Source organism: Heterodontus francisci, chromosome X, assembly GCF_036365525.1.
Source record: "Heterodontus francisci isolate sHetFra1 chromosome X, sHetFra1.hap1, whole genome shotgun sequence".
Lineage (NCBI taxonomy): Eukaryota > Metazoa > Chordata > Chondrichthyes > Heterodontiformes > Heterodontidae > Heterodontus > Heterodontus francisci.
In genome coordinates this window covers 9141046-9164615 of record NC_090421.1, presented here as the reverse complement: position 1 = coordinate 9164615, position 23570 = coordinate 9141046, and the positions used below count along the sequence as shown (strand labels likewise).

Sequence of the window (23570 nt, the reverse complement as noted above, 5' to 3'; positions counted from 1 at the left end):
ACAGGCCACCACTGCACCTCTGGCCTGTATGGACCTTCCTATCAAGCAGAATTGAAGAGTCACGTGTAGTTGCTGCTGAAACCCTGAATTTAGCACCACAGCTTAAGTGGCTCAAGTATGGAGCATCCAATGCATCGCTGTATCACAGAGAGAGAGAGAGAGAGAGAGAGAGTGTGTGCATGAATGTGGGAAGTAAGGAGAAATTCATCACAACTTCAAACAGAAAGATATGTAGTTGCAACCAACTGATAACTAAGGTTATACACTCAAATCTAATTAGCATTCAAAAGTGAAGCTGAATAATAGTCAAGAAGAAACCAACAAATCATATGTGCCCCAAGTACCCAACAGTACAAGTCCAGAACAAGACCACGGCAATTCGAGGCTCCGAGTTTTACTTTTGCTTTGCAGAGTTGAGTTCAAACAAAAAGGAAAAGTTTCCATTTCCAGTGGAAATGCTAGCATCAACAGGGATTTGTGTTGGGCCTTCTCTTGTCCTCCATAGACATGAATGAATGATTTGGACATGGGCAGAGAAAAACGATAAGATTTGCTGATGACACCAAATTAGGTGGCATAGCAAACAGTGAGGAAGAATGCAAAAAGGCGTGGTGGACTGGGCAGTTGTGTAGCAAATGCAGTTCAACATAGAGATGTGAATTTTTAAAAAATTGTTGGGGGGGTGGTGATGGGAGGGGGAAGAGAGAACAGAAATATATCCTAAACAGTAAAATTTCTCAATGGAGTGGAGTAACAAAGATCTAGGAGCGCAGATAGGTAGAAGTTTAAAATCAAGATTGCACATGGAGGAAGCCATAAAAAGGGCTAATGGGATCCTGAATCTCATATACAAGGACACTGAACACAAAGGCGGTGGTGATGAATCTGTTGCTTAGGCTAAAGTTCCAGTTCTGTGGGCAGTTTTACAGAAAGGATACAAGAACCATGGAAATGGTGCAACACAGATTTACAAGGATGGGAGGAAATAGTGATGGTGAGAGACTTGAAAAGCTAGAGGTGTGTTCATCAGAGACGAGAAGGCTCAGGGGCAGGACCAAATTCAAGTGTTCAATATTTTAAAAAGGGTTTGCAGGAGTAAAGTTCAAGAGTGTTTCCACTGCTTAAATTGCGGCATAAATTTAGGATTAGCACAAGTATAAAGGAGAAGTTTAAAAGGATCCTTTTTTACATGCAGGGTCAGAATGTGAAATACATTACTGCAACTGGGAGCTGTCGAAGCCGAGTCAATCACAGCATTTAAGATGGAATATAATCAAAGAGGAAAAGTATTAAAGGTTACAGGAAAAGAACAGGGCAATGGGATTGGATAGCTCCAGTATAGAGCTAGCACAGGCACAGTGGGATAAAAAGACCTCCTTCTGAGCTAAAATTTCTATAAATTTATGAGTCAAGTTTAAGATTCCTTTGACTATCTGATTGTCGTAAACAAAATGCAGAGCTCAGATACGCCACAGAGACAAATAATTGCTGGTATTTGAGGCCAAGTGAAGTAGACTACAGGGGGAGAGCTAACCCGGTTAATAGTCTGCTGCAAACCTGCAGAGGAGCAAAACTACTGCACCCAATGTCGCGATTTGGATCTTAGTCTGTTGCTTGTGTACCCTTACTGCACATCATTCTCATTTGTTTACAGCTAAGCCTCTTGTTGCATCACCCCTGTGAAAATACATGCACTCTGCTTACTGTTAGCTGTGGAACTGGTTGTAAAGAATGAACGAACACACTTGCAACTTTTAGCGCCTTTCCTGACCTCAGGATGTCCCAAAGTGCTTTGCAGCCCAATTAACTACTTTCGAAGTGTGGTCACAGTTGCAACTGTAGGCAAATGCGGCAGCCAATTTGCGCATAGCGAGATCCAAAAACGAGATAATGACCAGACCATTTTTTTTTAAAGTCATGTTGACTAAGGGATAAATATCAGCCAAAACACCAGGAGAACTCTGCTGCTGCTCTTCTTGGTGATATTGGTGGACAAACACTTCATCCATTCATAAAACATTTCTCTGTCTATTTTAAAACACAGACTTGATGACTCCCATGGTGGGACCCAAGAACAAGCCTCAAAATGAAGCAGGGTTCGATAATTGGATCAGGGTGGGCAGCTACAATTCCATTCTCACTTTCAGGTCGTACATTGTGCCCTTATTTTACTACAGCTTCCGATATCCATCTATAATAGAAATCATCCCATACAAACACACCACACTATAATCACACCCAGTTGCCAATGGTGGAGCTGGAGGCATGGGAATAAAGAGGGTGTAACGACAGCAAAACAAGTCTACATGGGGAACCTCCACTACAAATGTGGGCATAGGAGTTGCAATGGGAAAAATTCACAGGAAGTGCATACAGACACAAGACAGGTTAACATCTCTGTTAATTTAAACAGTCACAGAAATTTTATATGAATGCACTAATTGTTGTCTGCTGATATTCTCAATTGAGAATTTTGTATGGTGAAATGGGTTGAATAGAGCCCAAGATAGAACGGTTTGTACAAGGCCCAGGGAAAGAAAGGGCTTGGCAGATTGAATGACATTTTTCTGTCATATGCTCTTAGGTTAGCAGCTATAAGTGCAGGATACAACAATGAGCAAGAATTTGGCTTTTGGGATTTTAAATAAAGCCCAGCTGTGTTTTCCTTTGAAATAAAAAGGCAATTAGGAGAATTAATGTAGAGTACAGCAGTTCAAAATAAGGTTACACAATGTAAATCCTACAGGACAACTACCAATTCAGTTAGTAAGCAGTGTAAGTTTGGTTTAGGTCTTGCTTTCTGAAGGATTGCTCAGCTCTAATAGAACAATGCAGATAATACCAGCATGACTCGGCAGAAAGGGAGGCTGTGTATTACAAATGAGTAAGCTAAAGACATAACCAGTTTACAATGACAGACTGGAGGCCAAGATATGGGGAGATCAGAAACTTGTCCTGTGTTGAAATCACAAGCAGCAATCTCTGTCCTTTAATCCAGAAGGGCACTCTGGCACCATGGTCTTCAATGAAGTTTAATTCACCCAGGTACTGCAAAAGTAATATGCACTAATCCACCTACCTGTGGCAATTCACGAAGACAAAGTGACATACAAACATACGAATTAGGAGGAGTAGGCCACTCAGCCCTTTGGGGCCGTTCATGGCTGAACTGATGAGTCCACATTTCCACCTACCCCCGATAACCTTCCACGCTGTTGCTTATCAAGAATCTATCTACCTCTGCCTTAAAAATATTCAAAGACCCTGCTCCCACCGTCTTTTGAGGAAGAGAATTCCAAAGACACTCAACCCTCAGAAAAAATTTCTCCACATCTCTGTCTTAAATGGGCGACCCCTTATTTTTAAAGTGACCCCTATTTCAAGATTCTCCCACAAGGGGAAACATCCCTTCTACATCCACCCTGTCAAGACCCCTCAGGATCTTATACGTTTCAATCAAGTCGCCTCTTACTCTTCTAAATTCCAGAGGATACAAGCCTAGCCTGTCCAATCTTTCCTCGTAAGACAGCCCACCCATTCCAGCTATTAGTCTAGTAAACCTTCTCTGAACTGCCAACGCATTTACATCCTTCCTTAAATAAGGAGACCATTACTGTACACAGTACTGCAGATGTGGTCTCACCAATGCCCTGTATAGCTGAAGCATAACCTCCCTACTTTTGTATTCAATTCCCCTCGCGATAAACGATAACATTCTATTAGCTTTCCAAATTACATGCTAAACCTGCATACTAACCTTTTGCGATTCATGCACGAGGACATGCAGATCCCTCTGCATCTCAGAGCTCCGCAATCTCTCACCATTTAGATAATATGTTTCTTTTTTATTCTTCCTGCCAAAGCGGACAATTTCACACTTTCCCACATTATACTCCATTTCTCAGGTATTTGCCCACTCACCTAACCTATCTATATCCCTTTGTAGCCTCCTTATGTTCTCTTCACACGTTACTTTCCTACCTATCTTTGTGTCATCAGAAAATTTAGCAACCATACCTTCGGTCCCTTTATCCAAGTCATTTATATAAATTGTAAAAAGTTGAGGCCCCAGCACAGATCCCTGTGGCACACCACTCGTTACATCTTGCCAACCAGAAAATGACCCATTTATGTCTACTGTTTCCTGTTAACTCACCAATCTTCTATCCATGCCAATATGTTACCCCCTACACCATCAGCTTTTATTTTGTGCAATAACGTGGCACCTTATCAAATGCCTTCTGGAAATCTAAGTACAATACATCCACTGGTTCCCCTTTATCCATAGCACATGTAACTCCCTCAAAGAACTCCAATAAATTGGTTAAACATGATTTCCCTTTCACAAAACCATGTTGACTCTGCCCGATTACCTTGAATTTTTCTAAATGCCCTGCTATAACGTCTTTAATAATAGCTTCTAACATTTTCCCTAAGACAGATGTTAAGCTAACTGGCCTGTAGTTTCCTGCTTTCTGTCTCCCTCCTTTTTTGAATAAAGGAGTTACATTCACTATTTTCCAATCTAACGGAACCTTCCCCGAATCAAGGGAATTTTGGAAAATTAAAACGAACGCATCAACTATCTCATTAGCCACTTCTTTTAACACCCGAGGATGAAGTTCATCAGGACCCGGGGACTCGTCAGCCCACAGCTCCAACAATTTGTTCAGAGAACATACCCAAGAGAAACAAGAGTTATCAACAGGACAGCCACAGGAATACACTTAATCACCAATACCTCTCACCAGAACATGTGGCCTTGTGCGTGCATTTACCCCCTGTAGGTCTACTCCCTCTCGTTCCGTACTTCAATATTATGAACACTGAACTACGCTTCTTGTATACTGTGCCAACAGTGTACTATTCTAGCTCTGCGTTATAATAATGGAAAATAAAAATCTGAAGTCTTAAGTTATTCAACAATTCACCATACACAGCGTGGATTGGGAATACAGTATTTTGGATCAAAAAAAATTAGGTACGATCAGATATCAAATACTTATTAAATTCCCTTCTGCACAATACATTCCTGTTGTAAGAAAATAAGAAACTTGAAATGCTTCCTGTACCTTGCAAGTATGTGGCTTGGTAAATAAACATTATTCCAATAAATGATCATCTCTGAAGTAATAGTTTTACAACTAGTTTCCCTCAGCAATATAGTGCATGGTGATATAGCATAAGAATGCACAGCCAAAAGAGGAGCTAAACATGGCTTCAGCTGGTAAAATACGTACCTTCAGGTCGCGGCACTGAGACTGCAGCCAGTCATTGATGAAGCCCTGTGGATCTCTGGCAAAACTCAGCATGAACTCCCTCTGTGTCTTGAGCTGGTTAATGGTCTCTATCGTTTCATGGATCTGTGTAGGTAAAGCAGGAGGGTTACATGGTTTATACTTGGGAGCTGCATAAAACTTAAAATGCAAGCTCTCCAACAAACAAGGTACTTAGATCTCTTTGGACAATTAAATCAGAAAATGCACTATTTCTCTGATCTGTGGAAATCATCCAGATAATCTCTTCTGTACATGCTCTTCAGTTTAACAGATAAAACTCCAAAAGTTAGGGGCATTATTTTCTTAGAACAAATCACAAATTTTATTTTTTTTGCTTCTTCTTCCTCAATGTTGTTATCTTTAAAGCATGCAGACAAAAATATCAGACTCTCAACATGGATAAGCTGACCTTGGGTGGGATGGGAAGAGAACTTTTCTCATCACTGAGATGGGCAAATGTTTTATCGGACCAAGCCTTCACCCTTGCAGACATTTTCTCTTTATAGTTTGCATGAAAGTTCTGTGAAAGATTTACAAACCCTTTATCATCGGGCATGTGGCTTTTTTTGAAAATGCTGCCCAAGATGTGGAGGAACAGCAACAGTTACATGAGGTTCTTGTGTAGCCTCTGGTCAAGTTGTGTAACCTCTCATTAAGATTCTTAATGTGGTGACCCTGAAGTGAACAATCCTGCACACTAACAGGGCCTTCACCCAACCCAGCCCAGAAATTCCCAGGAAATGGAATTTAAATCAGATAAAACCAACAATAATCAAAAGAAATGACATTTTTTTAAATTCATTCCTGGGATATGCGCATTACTGGCAAGGCCAGCATTTGTTACCCATCCCTAACTGCCCTCGAGAAGGTGATGAGCCACCTTCTTGAACCGCTGCAATCCGTGTGGTATCGATATGCCAAAAGTGCTGTTAGGAAGGGAGTTCCAGGATTTGACCCAGTGAAGGAACGGTGATGTAGTTCCAAGTCAGGATGTGTGACTTGGGGGGGAGCTTGCAGGTGGTCGTGTTCCCATGCATCCATCTGTTTCCCTTGTTCTTCTAGATGGTAGAGGTCGCGGGTTTGGAAGGTGCTGTCAAAGGAGCCTTGTCTATTTGCTGCAGTTCATCCTGTAAATGGGGCACACTGCTGTCACTGTGTGCCCATGGTAGAGGGAGCGAATGTTTTAAGGTGATGGATGAAGTGCCGATTAAGCAGACTGCTTTGTCCTGGATGGGATCAAGCTTCTCGAGTGTCGTTGGAGCTGCACTCATCTAGACAAGTGGAGAGTATTCTATTACACTCCTGACTTGTGCCTTGTAGATGGCGGATAGGCTTTGGGGAGCAAGGAGGTGAGTTACTCACCACAGAATTCCCAGCCTCTGATCTAATCTTGTAGCCGCAGTATTTATATGGCTGGTCCAGTTCAGTTTCTGGTCAATGACAACCCCCAGGATGTTGATGGTGGGGGATTCAGCGATGGTAATGCCATTGATCATCAAAGGGCGATGGTTAGATTCGCTCTTGTTGGAACTGGTCATTGGTGCCACACAAGTGGCAGGTAACATTGCCTGGCACTTCACAGCCCAAGCCTGAATGTTGTCCAGGGTCTTGCTGCATGTGGGCACAGACTGTTTTAGTAGTTGAGGAGTTGTGAATGGGACTGAACACTGTGCAATCATCTGTGAACATCCCACTTCTAACCTTACGATGGAGAGGTGGTCACTGATGAAGTAGCTGAAGATGGTCGGACCTTGGACACTACCCTAAGGAACTCCTGCAGCGATGCCCTGGGGCTGAGATGATTGGCCTCCAATAACCCCAATCATCTTCCTTTGTGCTTGGTATGACTCCAGTCAGTGGAGAGTTTCCCCCCGATTCCCACTGACTTCAATTTTGCTAATTTCTCCAAATGTTTGCGCTATGTTCTGACTAACATGTCATAAGCCTTTAATCCTACGTTCTGCAAGATAACCATTCAACTTCTTTTTAAAGGAGCTTAGTACATTAGCAACAAAATATATTCTGCACACCTATGAATCACTAGCCTTGCATGAGGTTTGACGGGTTTGAACCCACAATCTCTATTCCTTTCATCATTTACGACTTCGATAAAAGGTCATCTCACCAGAGCGAGGTGCAGTGAGTCTTCTCTCTCGATTTAGGTCAGGCCTCAATACCAGATTTACACTAATGTTGCTGGTGTGAAGTCAAAGCTGGTTCTCCAGAACCACAAATGCACTTAAGTTAGAATGTTCCAAGCTAACCTTATTATCGAGAGCAGCAATTTCCTGCTGGCTAGCAGTCGAAAGGAGAAAGGAATTCATCTGAGTCTTTAGTGTGTCATCCACTTCTACATCAATATCGTAACAAGCAGTCTTCTTCTGATCATTTGGGTCCACACTGGATCAAAAGAAAATGGGATGTTACAGAATACAATGGCATGCACTGAAGCTGCAGTTATATGAGGTCGCTACATGCATTAGTCTGGTTAGCGAATAGATACCTCAAATTTAGCATCAAACACAGGCTAAATCCAAGTGGCACACAACACAGACATCTAATATGTTTGGAGTTTGAGGGTACATGTTTGCACTAGTGATTCTCCACAAAGAGTTCCTGGTTTTAAACTTTACGGGTGGAATTTTAGGCACTCCCCAATGCGGGTTTGGAGGCGAGGGAGAGCATAAAGTCAGGTGGGATGGTGGTCGGAGGGGTCTTCCCGCCACCACTGAAACTTAGTTCAGCGCGGGACGGCATGTGAACAGCCTTAATAAATAAAAACAAGAAATGCTGGAAATACTCAGCAGGTCTGGCAGCATCTGCGGAGAGAGAAGCAGAGTTAACATTTCAGGTCAGTGACCCTTCTTCAGAACTGGCAAATATTAGAAATGTGAAACGTTATAAGCAAGTAAAGCGGGGGTGGGGCAAGAGATCAATGAAGGTGAACAAGGCCAATTGAGGCCCTAAACTGCATAAATAACCCCCAATTAAGGGCCTCTAACCCCCCCCCCCCCCACCAATTGAAGCCCTTTAACTGGGTAAACACCCAATTAAGGGCCTCTACCCACTGCAATTACCCATGTGGCAGGCGGTCCTGTATTTTCACAGGAAGCAGGGCACAACAAACCCTGCAGGTTGCACTGGGGGGGGGGGGTGCGGCCCACTGATGGCCAACCCCACCCTTGCTGCCAATCCTCCCTTTCCCCCGCAATCCCCACCCTGTGAGACCCTTCCCACCCCAACCTATTTGAGGCCTGGCTCCAGTGATGCTCCTCGGCCTCCAGTAGGTGCAGCTACAACAGCAGCCACTGCCTCCGCAGTAGCGCTGCAGCTGCTGGCCTCTGATTGGCCAGCAGCTCTGCAAGGCCGCAACATCAGGCGCCGGGGTCCTAAATGCGACAGAAGGCCTGCTGCTGTCCACTTAAGTGCCTGATTGGCACTAAATTTGGCAGACTTTCCGGAAAAGAGGTGACACGGGGATCTCGACGTCTGTTTCCCTGACATCGAGACTCCTGCCGCCTGCATAAAATTCCCCCCACGTTTTCTACAGGGTAAACACATCAGATTGCAGGCCAGTGTTGGAGTCTCAAAGTTAGAACAGTATATAATACTGATGCTTTGCAAAGCTTTGAACCAGTGAAAATACACAGCAATACATATAGAATCCGTTCAGTGAAATAAAAGCTCGAGAAATTATTTTCAAACAGATTAGTAGAGTGCATTTGGAAAAACACATTTACAGTATAGTTGCCAGAACTTAATATTTAGCAACTTTTTATAAATGGACCAAGCTCAAATTCTCATGCAGGTCTAATGTCAGCAATATTCACCTGATAATATGGTTGATGATGATCGGCTCAGGGGGCATCAATAGAGCATGTAGTCTCTGAGGGATTTCTGAGAACTTCATTCGCTGACACTCGAAGATCTACAAAAGAAGCATATTCAATAAAAACAGGATCCTGTTTTCATTTAAAAATAAGACCTATATGTACCATTGAAAACCATAACTTTTGCAATTTGTTAAAACAATGAATATTAAAATCCAAATACCAACCATAATTCCAAACAAAACATTAGTACTCAAAGCTACTGCACTCAACTACAATATCTGATGCAGAAATCACTGTCTGCACTGTTCACATCTAAATTAGCACCCAGGTTGAGCCCATCAGGACTAGGTCTCAACTGTAAAAAATCATTCATCTCATGGCTTTGCAACATTTCTGGTGCAGAATGACTGCACATTTGCCGACATAACAGCCTGTGCACTACAAAAGGTAATTCATTACGTAGAGAGAATGGAGATATTTCAATATAAGATGCTATCTAATGATAAGTATTCATTCTCATATTGTGGTTGATTAAATGCCTATATAGTTTTAGCATTATGAAACAGAAAACAAAATCGCCCAATATTTTTCAATACTACGTTTCAAGCGGTTCTATATTTTAATACAGGACTTTCTAAGATCATTCTAGCTTGAAAATATCAGTGCTCAAATCAGTTTAGTTTCTATACAGAACAACATACTTATGAAATGGTCAGCCTGCCCCTTCAGACACATCCATAAGGTACAGTGAGTAGTAGTGTTGTTGCTAGGATTTCAGTGATATGTAATGGTGGCTGAGAAAAACTTTGGTACTATGTCCATCTGAATTGTGAAAAATACCGAGTGGCACAGTTACAGATTCCTGATTGTTGCCTGGAGCAAGATTCTAAGCTCTAGAAAACCAGGGTGAGGTACTGTTGGTGGGAAAAGTGGGAGCAATTGGAATCATGAATTAAGAATCTCGTAAAACATTGAAGCATATGAGCTTAGTTGAGATAATTTTCCCTATCGTCTATTAGGACCAATATCTGAAAACAAACTAGCAGTAACACGGCATTCTAAAGGCACACAAGTACACTTACTCTATCTTGACACCTAAACAGAATTATGGCTAAGGTAGCAACCTATCTAAATAATAGCAATTAGATTCTGACAACGTGCCAACCTATCACTCCGATCAGGTACCTGGGAGAACAGGCAGTCTTTCCAGCTGTGATGCCAAGTGCTGTCTAAATTTGCATGGGCATGATGTCTGCAAAGTGCAGGTGGCAACATAATAGAGACTATCAGCGATGTTACCCATTTAACAGACTGGTCTCTTTGTGAATGGGGAGGATGGAGGTGTCTTAGCTTCCCCCCCCCCCCCCCCCGCCAAAAACAGATTGTCCAATTGATTTGAGTAACTTTGCTTGCAATGAGTGGTTGAAGTGACTCGAGCTGCGCTGCTCGCTCCAGCTGTTGTTCACGATGATCAGAGCTACCATGTTTAACACATCCAATCGCAAGTAAAGGACTGTGTGTAGCAGTGAAAAATGAAATCTATATTAACTAGCTTGCACCACTCATGTCAGTCAATGCTAACATTGCACTGTGCATGTCTGCCAGCAATCAGCAAGTCCGGTGAGACTGGAATACCAAATGACTTTCATAGGCCACAATATAAAGGGAGATGGAATTAAACGCAAAGCTGCACAGTTTCACTGTCGTGCTATTTTAACCTCGAGTCCAGGCAGCAGTCTGATAATATTTGCTTGCAATTTGTGAAAGGAAAACACCATTGCAGAGCAAACATGACACCATTCACCTCCAGTCTTGTCCCTAACTCTTCTAATGTCCCAAGGAGCTTCAGCAAGCCATCAAGACAAAACTGACACCAAGCCAAACGAGGAGCTATTAGGAGTGGTGACCAAAAGCTCGGTTAAAGAGGTGGGTTTGAAGGAGGGCCATAGGAGGAGGAGAGGGAGGGAGAGCAGTTTAAGGGAAGGAATTCCAGAGTGTGGGGCCACTAAGGGCGAGGTGAAAGGAGAACACACAAAGTTTCTACAGCCATATGGAGTGTGTGTTTGGGAAGAGATTGTGGGAGGTTAGAGATAGGGAGGGACGAGGCCAAAAGCACGATGATAATTTCAAATTGGAGGTGTTGGTGGACTATAACAGCAGCAGAGCTTTGGATGAGATGAAATTTATGGAGAGTGAAAAATTTTAACTTGAAAACAGAGATCTTAAGTGTGGCGCTCCACATTGAGAGAGAAATCTGTGTAATCTTAGAAATCCTTAGAAAATATTGATCTTATGAAATTGCTCAGTGAGTATTTTTGCAGTCCATGTGTGTAAAGTGCATGCCAAGCAGATTAGTAGTTACAAAGATTAGATCTAGGAGCACTAATCTAGCTGGTGGAAGCAACCTTTGGACTTGGGGGCTGCAGAGCTCAGGCCATAATAGTCACAAACTCTGCTCCCTCGCCACTGACTCCATCCCTCTTCCCTGGCTATTGTCTGAGGCTGAACCAGACTGTTTGCAACCTCAGTCATATTTGACCCTGAGATGAGCTTCGAGTCACATATCCGCATCTTCACTAAGACCGTCTATTTCCACCTCTGTAGCATCGCCCCTGTCTTAGCTCATCTGCTGCTGAAACCCTCATGCACGCCTTTGTTACCTCCAGACTTGTCTATTCTAATGCTTTCCTGGCAGCCTCCCACATTCTACCCTCCATAAACTTGAGGTCATTTAAAACTCTGCTGCCTGTGTCCTAACTCGCACAAAATCCCGTTCACCCATCACCCCCATGCTCGCTGACCTACAGTGGCTCCTGGTTAAGCAGCAGCTTGAATTTAAAATTCTCATCCTTGTTCTCAAATCCTTCCATGACCTCACCCCGCCCTATCTCAGTAATCTCCTGCAGCCCCACAACTCTTCGATGTGCCTTCAGTTGCCTACAAAGAACAAAGAACAGTACAGCACAGGAACAGGCCATTCGGCCCTCCAAGCCTGCGTCGATCTTGATGCCTGCCTAAACTAAAACCTTCTGCATTTCTGGGGACCATATCCCTCTATTCGCAACCTATTCATGTATTTGTCAAGATGCCTCTTAAATGTCGCTATCGTACCTGCTTCCACCACCTCCCCCGGCAGCAAGTTCCAGGCACACACCACCCGCTGTGTAAAGAACTTGCCTCGCACATCCCCTCTAAACTTTGCCACTCGCACCTTAAACCTATGTCCCCTAGTAACTGACTCTTCTACCCTGGGAAAAAGCTTCTGAATATCCACTCTGTCCATGCCACTCATAACTTTGTAAACCTCTATCAGGTCGCCCCTCCACCTCCGTCGTTCCAGTGAAAACAATCCAAGTTTATCCAACCTCTCCTCATAGCTAATACCCTCCAGACCAGGCAACATCCTGATAAACCTCTTCTGTGCCCTCTCCAAGGCCTCCACATCCGTCTGGTAGTGGCGCAACCAGAAATGCACACAATATTCTAAGTGTGGCCTAACTAAGGTTCTGTACAGCTGCAGCATGACTTGCCAATTTTTGGCTTGCCCCGGCCAACGAAGGCAACCATGCCGTATGCCTTCTTGACTACCTTATCCACATGCGTTGCCACTTTCAGTGACCTGTGGACCTGTACGCCCAGATCTCTCTGCCTGTCAATACTCCTAAGGGTTCTGCCATTTACTGTATACTTCCCACCTGTATTAGATCTTCCAAAATGCATTACCTCACATTTGTCCGGATTAAACTCCATCTGCCATTTCTCCGCCCAAGTCTCCAACCGATCTATATCCTGCTGCATCCTGACAATCCTCATCATGGTCTGCAACTCCACCAACCTTTGTGTCGTCCACAAACTTACTAATCAGACCAGCTACATTTTCCTCCAAATCATTTATATATACTACAAACAGTAAAGGTCCCAGCACTGAACCCTGCGGAACACCACTAGTCACAGCCCTCCATTCAGAAAAGCACCCTTCCACTGCTACCCTCTGTCTTCTATGACCGAGCCAGTTCTGTATCCATCTTGCCAGCTCACCTCTGATCCCGTGTGACTTCACCTTTTGTACCAGTCTGCCTTGAGGGACCTTGTCAAAGGCTTTACTGAAGTCCATGTAGATAACATCCACTGCCCTTCCTTCATCAATCATCTAGGCCCTAAATTCTGGAATTCCCTCAGTAAACCTCTTTGCCTCTCTACCTCACTTTCCTCCTTTAAGACACTCCTTAAAACCTACCTCTTTGACCCAGCTTTTGATCATCTGCCCTAATATCTCACGTGGCACGGGTGTCATCTTTTGTTTTATAAAGCCTCTGTGAAGCACCTTGGAATGTTTTATTACGTTAAAGGCACTATACAAATACAAGTTGCTGTTATCAACCCTGTTCTGATACTAATACAAACGGATGACAACACACATCAGTTACATGAGTAAAAAAGCAAATGTTTGAGTAATTTATAGTAGGGGTGTCCAGGTGTTTTATCCCAAATGGGCAACTTCTCTCGAGACATCTCACAGAAAAGGCCACATTTGGAATATTATATGCAGCTTTTGACTTTTTCTACAAGAAGATTTGGGCATTGATTTGAATGGGTTAAATTTCAAATTATACTGAAAGACTGACATACTACTCATTGGAGAAAAATGAGACCACTGCTTTAAAATTAGTTTAAATGGCCTTAACGTGTCATTTCAGATCTAGACAACTTCAGAAAACAAAAAAATCAGCAAGCTGTAAAGATGATTAAGGGTTACAATCATCCCAATATTGTAGGAGAGGTGTGCAAAAGCCTCCATTAAACTCATTTTGCATGGTAGCATTACAGCAACAGATAACAATCTGGTCAAAGGGCACTGTGGCACTCGAGTCTCTTCATCTTCTCTTTTGAAAGCACCTGAATTGAAGAGCAGTTGTTCATGTGAAGTATAGCCTCCCACATTCCTATGCATGCCCAAGAGCAATTCTGAAGAAAATGGTTCAAATCCAGTTGGTGAAAACAACCCACTTTTAATGCACCCTTCATTCTCACCTCAAGTTTGATGCCTGCAGTAAAGTGAGAGCACGGAGATAAAACAATTTCAATCAATACAATTTTGTGGGAGGTGGGGGAGGTTAAATAAAGAGCAACAATTGGTCTTTGCAACAGTATCACTTAGTACTGGCTGAAAATAAAATTGCATTTTTCCTCCATTACTGTAAGGGTGTCCAAACTAAAGCCAGTGGGCTCCATGAGGTCCACAAGCTCCGACCATCCAGCCCTATTTGCGTCTATATTTGCTAGTTTATCTTGCTTGAAATTCGTGAAACTGGAGGTTTGTATAATTGATGGATAAATCAGAAATCAGTACACCAAAACTTGTTGGCACCCATGGCTCGAGATATATGGGAATTAACAGCACACACCCAAGTAGCCCACAAAGACAAAAGGCTTGGGCATTTCTGCATTATTGAATATAAATCAAAAGTACTTTCACAGACTCTAGCGCTGAAACTAATGTGGAAGTTGCGTGAGGTTTCACTGACATTTAAGCACTCTTGTTACCTGGTCATTCCTATTGATTAAGTGCATTCACACATAGACACAGAACACAGCAATAAGTACCTGCTGGAGGTATTTGTCACAGTTGATGAATTCCCGTTCATGGGAGTCCTGCAGCTTGTGAGTTTTAATATACTGCCAGAGAGCCTGGATGATGACGGGCCTAGTCTGAGTGTGGATGCCCAGCAGACGTGCCAATCGAGGATCCAGTTTAAACTGGGGTGGCTGTGAAGAAAATACAAATGAATCATTTATACAGACCCAACAATGCCACCAACTAAGTGTCCATCAGACATCAGATCTATCAGTGCTGCCAGTGTCTGCATACAAGAGATTCTGATCTGCTAGTGACATTAATGTGCTTGCTGCCACCCTGAGGCTGCACTGAGACACCACCCAAGAATCTCAAAAAATAAAATAAAATTCAACATGCTTCGAGCAACCAAATATACCAGCATTTGGGCCCATGATCAGTCCAGAACTCACCCAGTGACACACTTAAACAAGTGGCAGTATTAATTGTTAATTTCATCCCAGCCATATAACATCTCCCAACTGCTTACTGCAAACTGACCCTTTCAGCAAAGGGCAGGATGATGAAAGACTGCAAGCAGCAGAGGTTACCCAAGCACGACTTACTGATTAATCTTTTCTCTTTTCAACCTTGGTAATGCTCCACACTACAGATTTTGGCCCTTTACTCAGGTTTCTCAATTTTAGCGATTGGCCGAGAGAAAGAAGTGATAAGCAGCGAGAGAACTGAGAGGTGAACTTTGCCCATAAGTCAATAAGGCTCATTTTGAAAGGGCTGACTGCCAGCACAGTACAATGATAAACACCCTGAAGTATCCAGGGATTTAGTGGTGGCTGAAAGTCCAGAAGGGGCACGATTACAAAGTTAGTGTGCTGCTTTCTGTCAACTCCCATCACATTTCAAACTTCAACGAATCATACCTTTTGGGTCCCCCTTCAACTTTTTCTTCCTATGAAAGTATTTGTTCATCCTGAGTTTCCACAGTGGGGGTGGGGGTAGAGAGAGAGATGCTGGGTGCCTTCCAATACCTTACCCAATTCGCTATTTGTTCATGTGTGAGCTGAGATGATGATAGTTGGCAAGTTTTTTGAGCCCCAGCACAGAAAGCCCAATCCTATCCTCCCCTGATATCTACAAAGGTGCAGTTCCCAGCAGCAGTCACCAGATAGCAACCTGAAGCAGCAGCCCTCGCTATTTTTTTTCTTGCATGAGGTAAGGGCAACCTCACTGGCACCTCAACTGGAATTCACTAAACTCAGCATAGACAGAGGTCAAACCTAGATTTTTTACACGCCATATGCTTCAGTTCCTCAATGCCTCTAACCAACAGAGCCACTGGATAGCTCAAACGATACTTTTGTCAAATACTTAACAGCAATTTGACAGCTCAAAGTATTTAAAACTCATTAAATTAAAGGAAATATACTTGTGGATTTAGTATGACTGGAGCTAATAAGTGATCATTTTTAACTCTGCTCACACTCAACCCATTCTGCTTACCTGGTAATCCAACATCAGTAACACTGTGCAGCGCACGTTCACATCTCCTGGTCTTTTCACCTGGAAGCCATCAGTCTCTTGGGTTGTGGCTGTCCTGTGCCACTGAGTGAAGTTAATAAAATACAGTTACCACTTTGTATAACTAACAGCAACTCATTCTTTCAGCGCCTACATCAGGATTCTTTGAGCCCCTACATCAGGGTTCTTCGGAGCTCAGTCATGCATGCAATCATGCTGTCAATAAAAAAGAATGAAACCGGACGGACCACCCAGCATCGACCTCGGCACCGGAAACGACAACGGAAAAACCAGCCCTGTCGACCCTGCAAAGTCCTCCTTACTAACATCTGGGGGCTTGTGCCAAAGTTGGGAGAACTGCCCCACAGATTAGTCAAGCAACAGCCTGACATAGTCATACTCACGGAATCATACGTTACAGACAATATCCCAGACACTGCCATCATCATCCCCGGGTATGTCCTGTTCCAATGGCAGGGAGGGAGTTGCCCTGGGAATCCTCAACATCAACTCCAGACCCCATGAAGTCTCATGGCATCAGGTCAAACATGGGCAAGGACACCTCCTGCTGATTACCACCTACCACCATCCCTCAGCCGAGAGTCAGTACTCCTCCATGTTGATCACCACTCGGAGGAAGCACTGAAGGTGGCAAGGGCACAGAATATACTCTGGGTGGGGGACTTCAATGTCCATCACCAAGAGTGGCTCTGTAGCACCACAACTGACCGAGCCCTAAAGGACATAGCTGCCAGACTGGGTATGCGGCAGGTGGTGAGCGAACCAAGAGGGAAAAACATACTTGACCTCGTCCTCACCAATCTGCCTGCTGCAGATGCATCTGTCCATGACAGTATTGGTAGGAGTGACCATCGCACAGTCCTTGTGGAGATGAAGTCCCGCCTTCACATTGAGGATACCCTCCATCATGTTGTGTGGCACTACCACCGTGCTAAATGGGATAGATTTCGAACAGATCCAGCAATGCAAAACTGAGCATCCATGAGCCGCTGTGGGCCATCAGCAGCAGCAGAATTGTACTCAACCACAATCTGTAACCTCATGGCCCGGCATATCCCCCACTCTACCGTTACCATCAAACCAAGAGACCAAACCTGGTTCAATGAAGAGTGCAGAAGGGCATGCCAGGAGCAGCATTAGGCGTTCCTCAAAATGAGGTGTCAACCTGGTGAAACTACAACCCAGGACTACTTGCATGGCAAACTGTATAAGCAGCATGCGATAGACAGAGCTAAGCGATCCCAAAACCAACGGATCACATCCAAGCTCTGCAGTCTTGCCACATCCAGCTGTGAATGGTGGTGGACAATTAAACAACTAACTGGAGGAGGTGGTTCCACAAATATCCCCATCCTCAATGATGGGGGAGCCCAGCACATCAGTGCAAAAGATAAGGCTGAAACATTTGCAACAATCTTCAGCCAGAAGTACTGAGTTGATGATCCATCTCGGCCTCCTCCTGAAGTCCCCAGCATCACAGATGCCAGACTTCAGCCAATTCGATTCACTCCGTGTGATATCAAGAAACGACTGAAGGCACTGGATGGATACTGCAAAGGTTATGGGCCCTGACAATATCCCTGCAATAGTACTGAAGACCTGTGCTCCAGAACTTGCTGCACCCCTAGCCAAACTGTTCCAGTACAGCTACAGCACTGGCATCTACCCGGCAACGTGGAAAATTGCCCAGGTATGTCCTGTACACAAAAAGCAGGACAAGTCCAACCCGGCCAATTACTGCCCCATCAGTCTACTCTCAATCATCAGTAAATCGATGGAAGGGGTCATCAAGAGCACTTGCTTAGCAATAACCTGCTCAGTGACGCTCAGTTTGGGTTCCGCCAGGCCCACTCAATTCCTGACCTCATTACAGCCTTGGTTCAAACATGGACAAAAGAGCTGAACTCAATAGGTGAGGTGAGCGTGACTGCCCTTGACATCAAGGCAGCATTTGACCGAGTATGGCATCAAGGAGCCCTCGCAAAACTGAGGTCAATGGGAATCAGGGGGAAACCTTCCACTGGCTGGAGTCATACCTAGCGCAAAGGAAGATGGTTGTGGTTGTTGGAGGTCAATCATCTGAGCTCCAGGACATCACTGCAGGAGTTCATCAGGGTAGTGTCCTAGACCCAGCCATCTGCAGCTGCTTTATCAATGACCTTCCTTCAATCAGAAGGTCATAAGTGGGGATGTTGGCTGATGATTGCACAATGTTCAGCACCATTCGTGACTCCTCAGATACTGAAGCAGTCCATGTAGAAATGCAGCAAGACCTGGACAATATCCAGGATTGGGCTGATAAGTGGCAAGTAACATTTGTGCCACACAAGTGCCAGGCAATGACCATCTCCAACAAGAGAGAATCTAACCATCTCCTCTGGACATTCAATGGCATTACCATCGCTGAATCCCCCACTATCAACATCCTGCAGCTTACCACTAATCAGAAACTGAACTGGAGTAGCCATATAAATACCGTGGCTACAAGAGCAGGTCAGAGGCTAGGAAGCCTGCAGCGAATAACTCACCTCCTGACTGTCCAAAGCCTGTCCACCATCAACAAGGCAACAAGTCAGGAGTGTGATGGAATACTCTCCACTTGCCTGGATGGGTGCAGCTCCAACAACACTCAAGAAGCTCGACACCATTCAGGACAAAGCAGCCCACTTGATTGGCACCCCATCCAGAAACATTCACTCCCTCCACCACCGGCGCACAGTGGCAGCAGTGTGTACCACCTACAAGATGCACTGCAGCAACACATCAAGGCCCCGTAAACAGCACCTTCCAAACCCACGACCTCTACCAACTAGAAGGAGAAGGGCAGCAAATGCATGGCAACACCACCACCTTCAAGTTCCCCTCCAAGTCACACACCACCCCGACTTAGAACTACATCGCCATTCCTTCACTGTCGCTAGGTTAAAATCCTGGAACTCCCTTTCTAACCGCACTGTGGGTGTACCTACCTCACAGGGACTGCAGCGGTTCAAGAAGGCAGCTCACCACCACCTTCTCACAGGCAATTAGGGATGGGCAATAAATGCTGGCCGAGCCAGCAACGCCCACATCCCATGAACGAATAAAAAAAAGTCACAGCCAATGCAACTGCACGAGAGAATGCCCTGTTTAACCAAGAGTGTGCTCTACTGTTAGAATGCCAAAGCGTTTGTGCCTCATCAGTTTCCCCTCTAATGATTCAAGGTCCTTTGTGTCAGTGAGCAGTATTTAGTTCCACTCCTAATCTGGAGGACAAGGCTGAGTTGTGATGCAACAGCCAGCCAGAAGACTTTTACCGAGTCCAGCAGACCTCAGTCGGCTTCTGTTGCAGGAAACAGACAAGTTACAGGATGCATGCGGGCCCTACACATGACGTATGTCACCAGAATGCCTGAGGCAGGAAAAGACGCAAGCTGATGTAGTCTCTGTGAAGCTGCTATTTGACTGCAGATAGCAAACACTCAGACCCACTTCAATCTTCAAATGTCCGCATTAAGAATGAAACAGATATGATGCAGCGCAGTTGAACTATTCGGTCCGAGTACACATCACTCCAGTCTGCTTACCTCAACCAGGTGGTTGTCAGGTCCATAGAGGTCTTTATCCAGCTCAATCACAAGGGATTTGAAGAACGAGGAAAACTTCCGCTTCTGTTTAGTAGCATCGTACTTAGATACAGCTGACTAGATAAGGAAACAAAAAATTTCATAAGTTGCCTGCAGTTTAATACAGATCAGTACATGATTGAGTGAAATTGAAGATACCAATTCCCTTGCAGTTTTTCATAATCAATTTCCAGTGAGCACCTAATAACCCCCCGCACCTCACAGTTCTTTCATGGTCTGCCAAAGTCACGTGCCCCTTGTGGCCAAGTGCCAAGAGAAGCGATAACAATCCAGATAACATTTAACCCTCTAATTTTCCTCCTCCACGCTCCCCCACAATGCCTGGATTCTGTTTAGTGCCTTCCCACAGCAGGTCAAAATTTAGTGGAATTGGGGTCCACAACTCCATGCTGATCAAAACAAATTCTTGACATACATAACCAGAACCGGACCACGTTCTTCGTCATTCCGCTGTTAAGCAATGTAAAGATTGGTACAACATGGGTTGTGGGGGGGGGGGCGAGGTGGTGGTGGGGAGGTGTAGTCTTTGATATACCCCATTCCCGGCCAACTTTGTGATCTTGGCTGGGATATCGGGGAGAAAATATGTGACTTAGCATAAGAAGCATCTGTGCAAGAGTGGGGAGAAAGAGAAAGACAAAGCTTACATCTTCAAGAAGTCTTCCTTCTACTCTGAGCTCCCAGGATGCCACAGTTCCTTCTCCATCTTCTGCATCCGGTTTGGCAGGGTTAAATGTATTAGAAATAAATATACGAAGCTTTCGCTTTTGCTGAAAAACACAAGAGGGAGATTTAGGAAGAAAGTTTTTTTTCTTTTGTTGTGCAGCATTATCATTGTACTGAAGAGTCTCTAAACCAAACTACTGAGGAATCCACATAGGTAGTTCAGGTTTGCCTGGTACAGAATGCATGTTCTTTCAGTATTTGGATTTCTTTAAAAAGAAAGGATTTGAATCACTATTCTGGTTATTTTGGTTGAGTTTTGAATTCCTCCCCTTACTCCTCCTTCGCTCCAGAAGGGGGACAGTTCCATTGATACTGGCAACTGTACTGTACCTCACCCAGGTGTTTACTCTTGATAAGCAAGTCTGGATAGTGAGTGCTGGTGTCATGCTAAACTGCAGCAAATTACAATTCTATCCTCAAGTCAACATTCCAGTGTCAGCCTTAATTTTTTCCCCTGTACCTAGCCCTCACAACACAGAGATCAATTTTAACATGAGATCAGCTAACGTGGCACCGAGCAAGTAACATAGAAACTGGAGCAGGCCATTAAGCCCCTCGATCTGTATCTTAACTCCACCTGCTTGCTTTAGTTCCGTAACCCTTAATCCCCCTGCCTAACAAAAATCTAGCAATTTCAGTTTTAAAATTATTAACCTAGCCTCAACAGAGGCGGCTAATGGGGGACCTGATTGAGGCATACAAACTTATGATGGCCGGCACAGGCACGATGGGCCGAAGGGCCTGTTTCTGTGCTGTATAACTCTATGATTCTAACAGCTTCTTGGAGTAAGAACACTCCAGATTTCCAACCTAGAGCCTTGTTGGGCTGCTACAGTCCAGCACCACACTACCCAGCATATCCATTCATGAGTCATCAGAGGAACACTGAGCATTCCAAATGTGTTGATAACATCAGGGGTTCTTAAAAAGCCGTACAAAAGGTGGTAGTTACTCGAGAGTGTCAAAATCTCTGCTGCGAAATGCACCTTTATGTTTTGGCTCTCAGAAGGAGACCCAATTTATCAATTACCTGCCTTAAGCAGTTAGAACAGCAGACTTGAAGCTTTCATTACCTTGTTTGGCTACCTACACTGTTAAAATGGATAAAGTCCTGCTGAATATAGCAATACGTGATTGCAACCAGATTGGCTTGTGTGGCTAGTATGCAAATGAAAACACAACCTAAGTCTATCAGTGGTAGGGAAACTATTGGAAAAAATTCTGAGGGACAGGATTAATATCCACTTGGAGGCAGGGATTAATCAAGGATAGTCAGCATGGCTTTGTCAGGGGGAGATCATGTCTAACCAATTTGATTGAATTTTCCGAGGTGACTAGGTGCGTAGATGAGGGTAAAGCAGTTGATGTAGTCTACATGGACTTCAGTAAGGCTTTTGATAAGGTCCCGCATGGGAGATTGGTTAAGAAGGTAAGAGCCCATGGGATCCAAAATTGGCTTAGCAGCAGGAGGCAGAGGGTGATGGTCAAGGGCTGTTTTTGAGATTGGAAGCCTGTGACCAATGGTGTACCGCAGGGATCGGTGCTGGGACCCTTGCTGTTTGCCGTGTACATTAATGATTTAGACGAGAATATAGGAGGTATGATCAGTAAGATCGCAGATGACAAGAAAATTGGTGGTGTTGTAAATAGTGAAGAGCAAAGCCTTAGATTACAGGACGATATAGATGGGCTAGTAAGATGGGCAGAGCAGTGGCAAATGGAATTTAATCCCGAGAAGTGTGAGGTGATGCATTTTGGGAGGACAAACAAGTCAAGGGAATATACAATGGATGATAGGACCCTAGGAAGTAGAGGGTCCGAGGGACCTTGGTGTACTTGTCTCTAGATCACTGAAGGCAGCAACATAGGTAGATAAGGTGGTTAGGAAGGCATATGGGATGCTTGCCTTTATTAGCTGAGGCATAGAATATAAGAGCAAAGAGGTTATGATGGAGCTGGACAAAATGCTAGTTAGGCCACAGCTGGAGTACTGTGTACAGTTCTGGGCACCACACGATAGGAAGGATGTGATGGCACTGGAGAGGGTGTAGAGGAGATTCACCAGGATGTTGCCTGGGCTGGAGCATTTCAGCTATGAAGAGAGACTGGATAGGCTAGGGTTATTTTCCTTCCAGCAGAGAAGGCTGAGGGGGGACCTGGTTGAGGCATACAAAATTATGAGGGGCATAGATAGGAAGAAACTTTTTGCCCTTAGCGGAGGTGTCAATAACCAGGGGGCATAGATTTCAGCTGAGGGGCAGGAGGTTTAGAGGGAATTTGAGGAAAAATCTTTTCACCCAGAGGGTGGTTGGAATCTGGAACACACTGCCTGAAGAGGTGGTAGAGGCAGGAACGCTCACAACATTTTAGTAGTATTTAGATGAGCATTTGAAATGCCATAGCATACAAGGCTACGGGCCAAGTGCTGGAAAATGGGATTAGAATAGATAGGTGCTGGATGGCCGGCACGGACATGGTGGGCCGAAGGGCCTGTTTCTGTGCTGTATAACTCTATGACAACCAAATGCGAAATCAAGACCAAGAAAAGGGGCCAGAATGGAGCTTCAAAGCCAGAGAAGTCATGAAGAAAGCCTTATTGCACCCCTGCATTGCATGTTATTTATTGCATACCAAGTTCACATACTTCACATCATGATAAACTGGCACACAAATATAAGCCATAATTTTATGAAAACAAAAAGATACCAGATGCTCATAATCTAAATTGTTGCACGAAAGACAATTTACATTAAAATGAATAATTACAAGGAATGAGCCTGCTGCTCTAACACACAGGTCCCATTGGTTATGCAAAGTCCCTTTAAACAGCGCAGTAAGCCATTCAGCCCATCGGCTCCATGCTAGCCGCAAAAGAGCTATCAGCATAATCACACCTTCCATCTCTTAGTCCATAGCCCTGTAGGCTACAGCATCTCAAGTGCATTTCCAAGTATTCTTTTAAATGTTATGAGGGTTCCTGCCTCTAACACCC

The 23570-nt window shown here is 44.3% G+C and overlaps 1 protein-coding gene across 2 annotated transcripts in view; it reads right to left on the bottom strand.

The window, feature by feature from the left end:
* Positions 1–23570, bottom strand: part of smarcd1 (SWI/SNF related, matrix associated, actin dependent regulator of chromatin, subfamily d, member 1) — a 50549-nt gene that overhangs the window by 7178 nt on the left and 19801 nt on the right. For both annotated transcript variants that reach the window (XR_010971221.1, XM_068024454.1), the window contains exons 5-11: positions 20500–20622; positions 19793–19909; positions 16188–16289; positions 14717–14878; positions 9110–9207; positions 7544–7679; positions 5241–5363 (exon numbers count right to left, since the gene is read on the bottom strand). Coding sequence is in view for 1 of the 2 variants with exons in the window: in XM_068024454.1 (XP_067880555.1) it covers positions 5241–5363; positions 7544–7679; positions 9110–9207; positions 14717–14878; positions 16188–16289; positions 19793–19909; positions 20500–20622 (861 nt within the window). In the remaining variant the exon portion in view is untranslated. The remainder of the gene's footprint in view (positions 1–5240; positions 5364–7543; positions 7680–9109; positions 9208–14716; positions 14879–16187; positions 16290–19792; positions 19910–20499; positions 20623–23570) is intronic.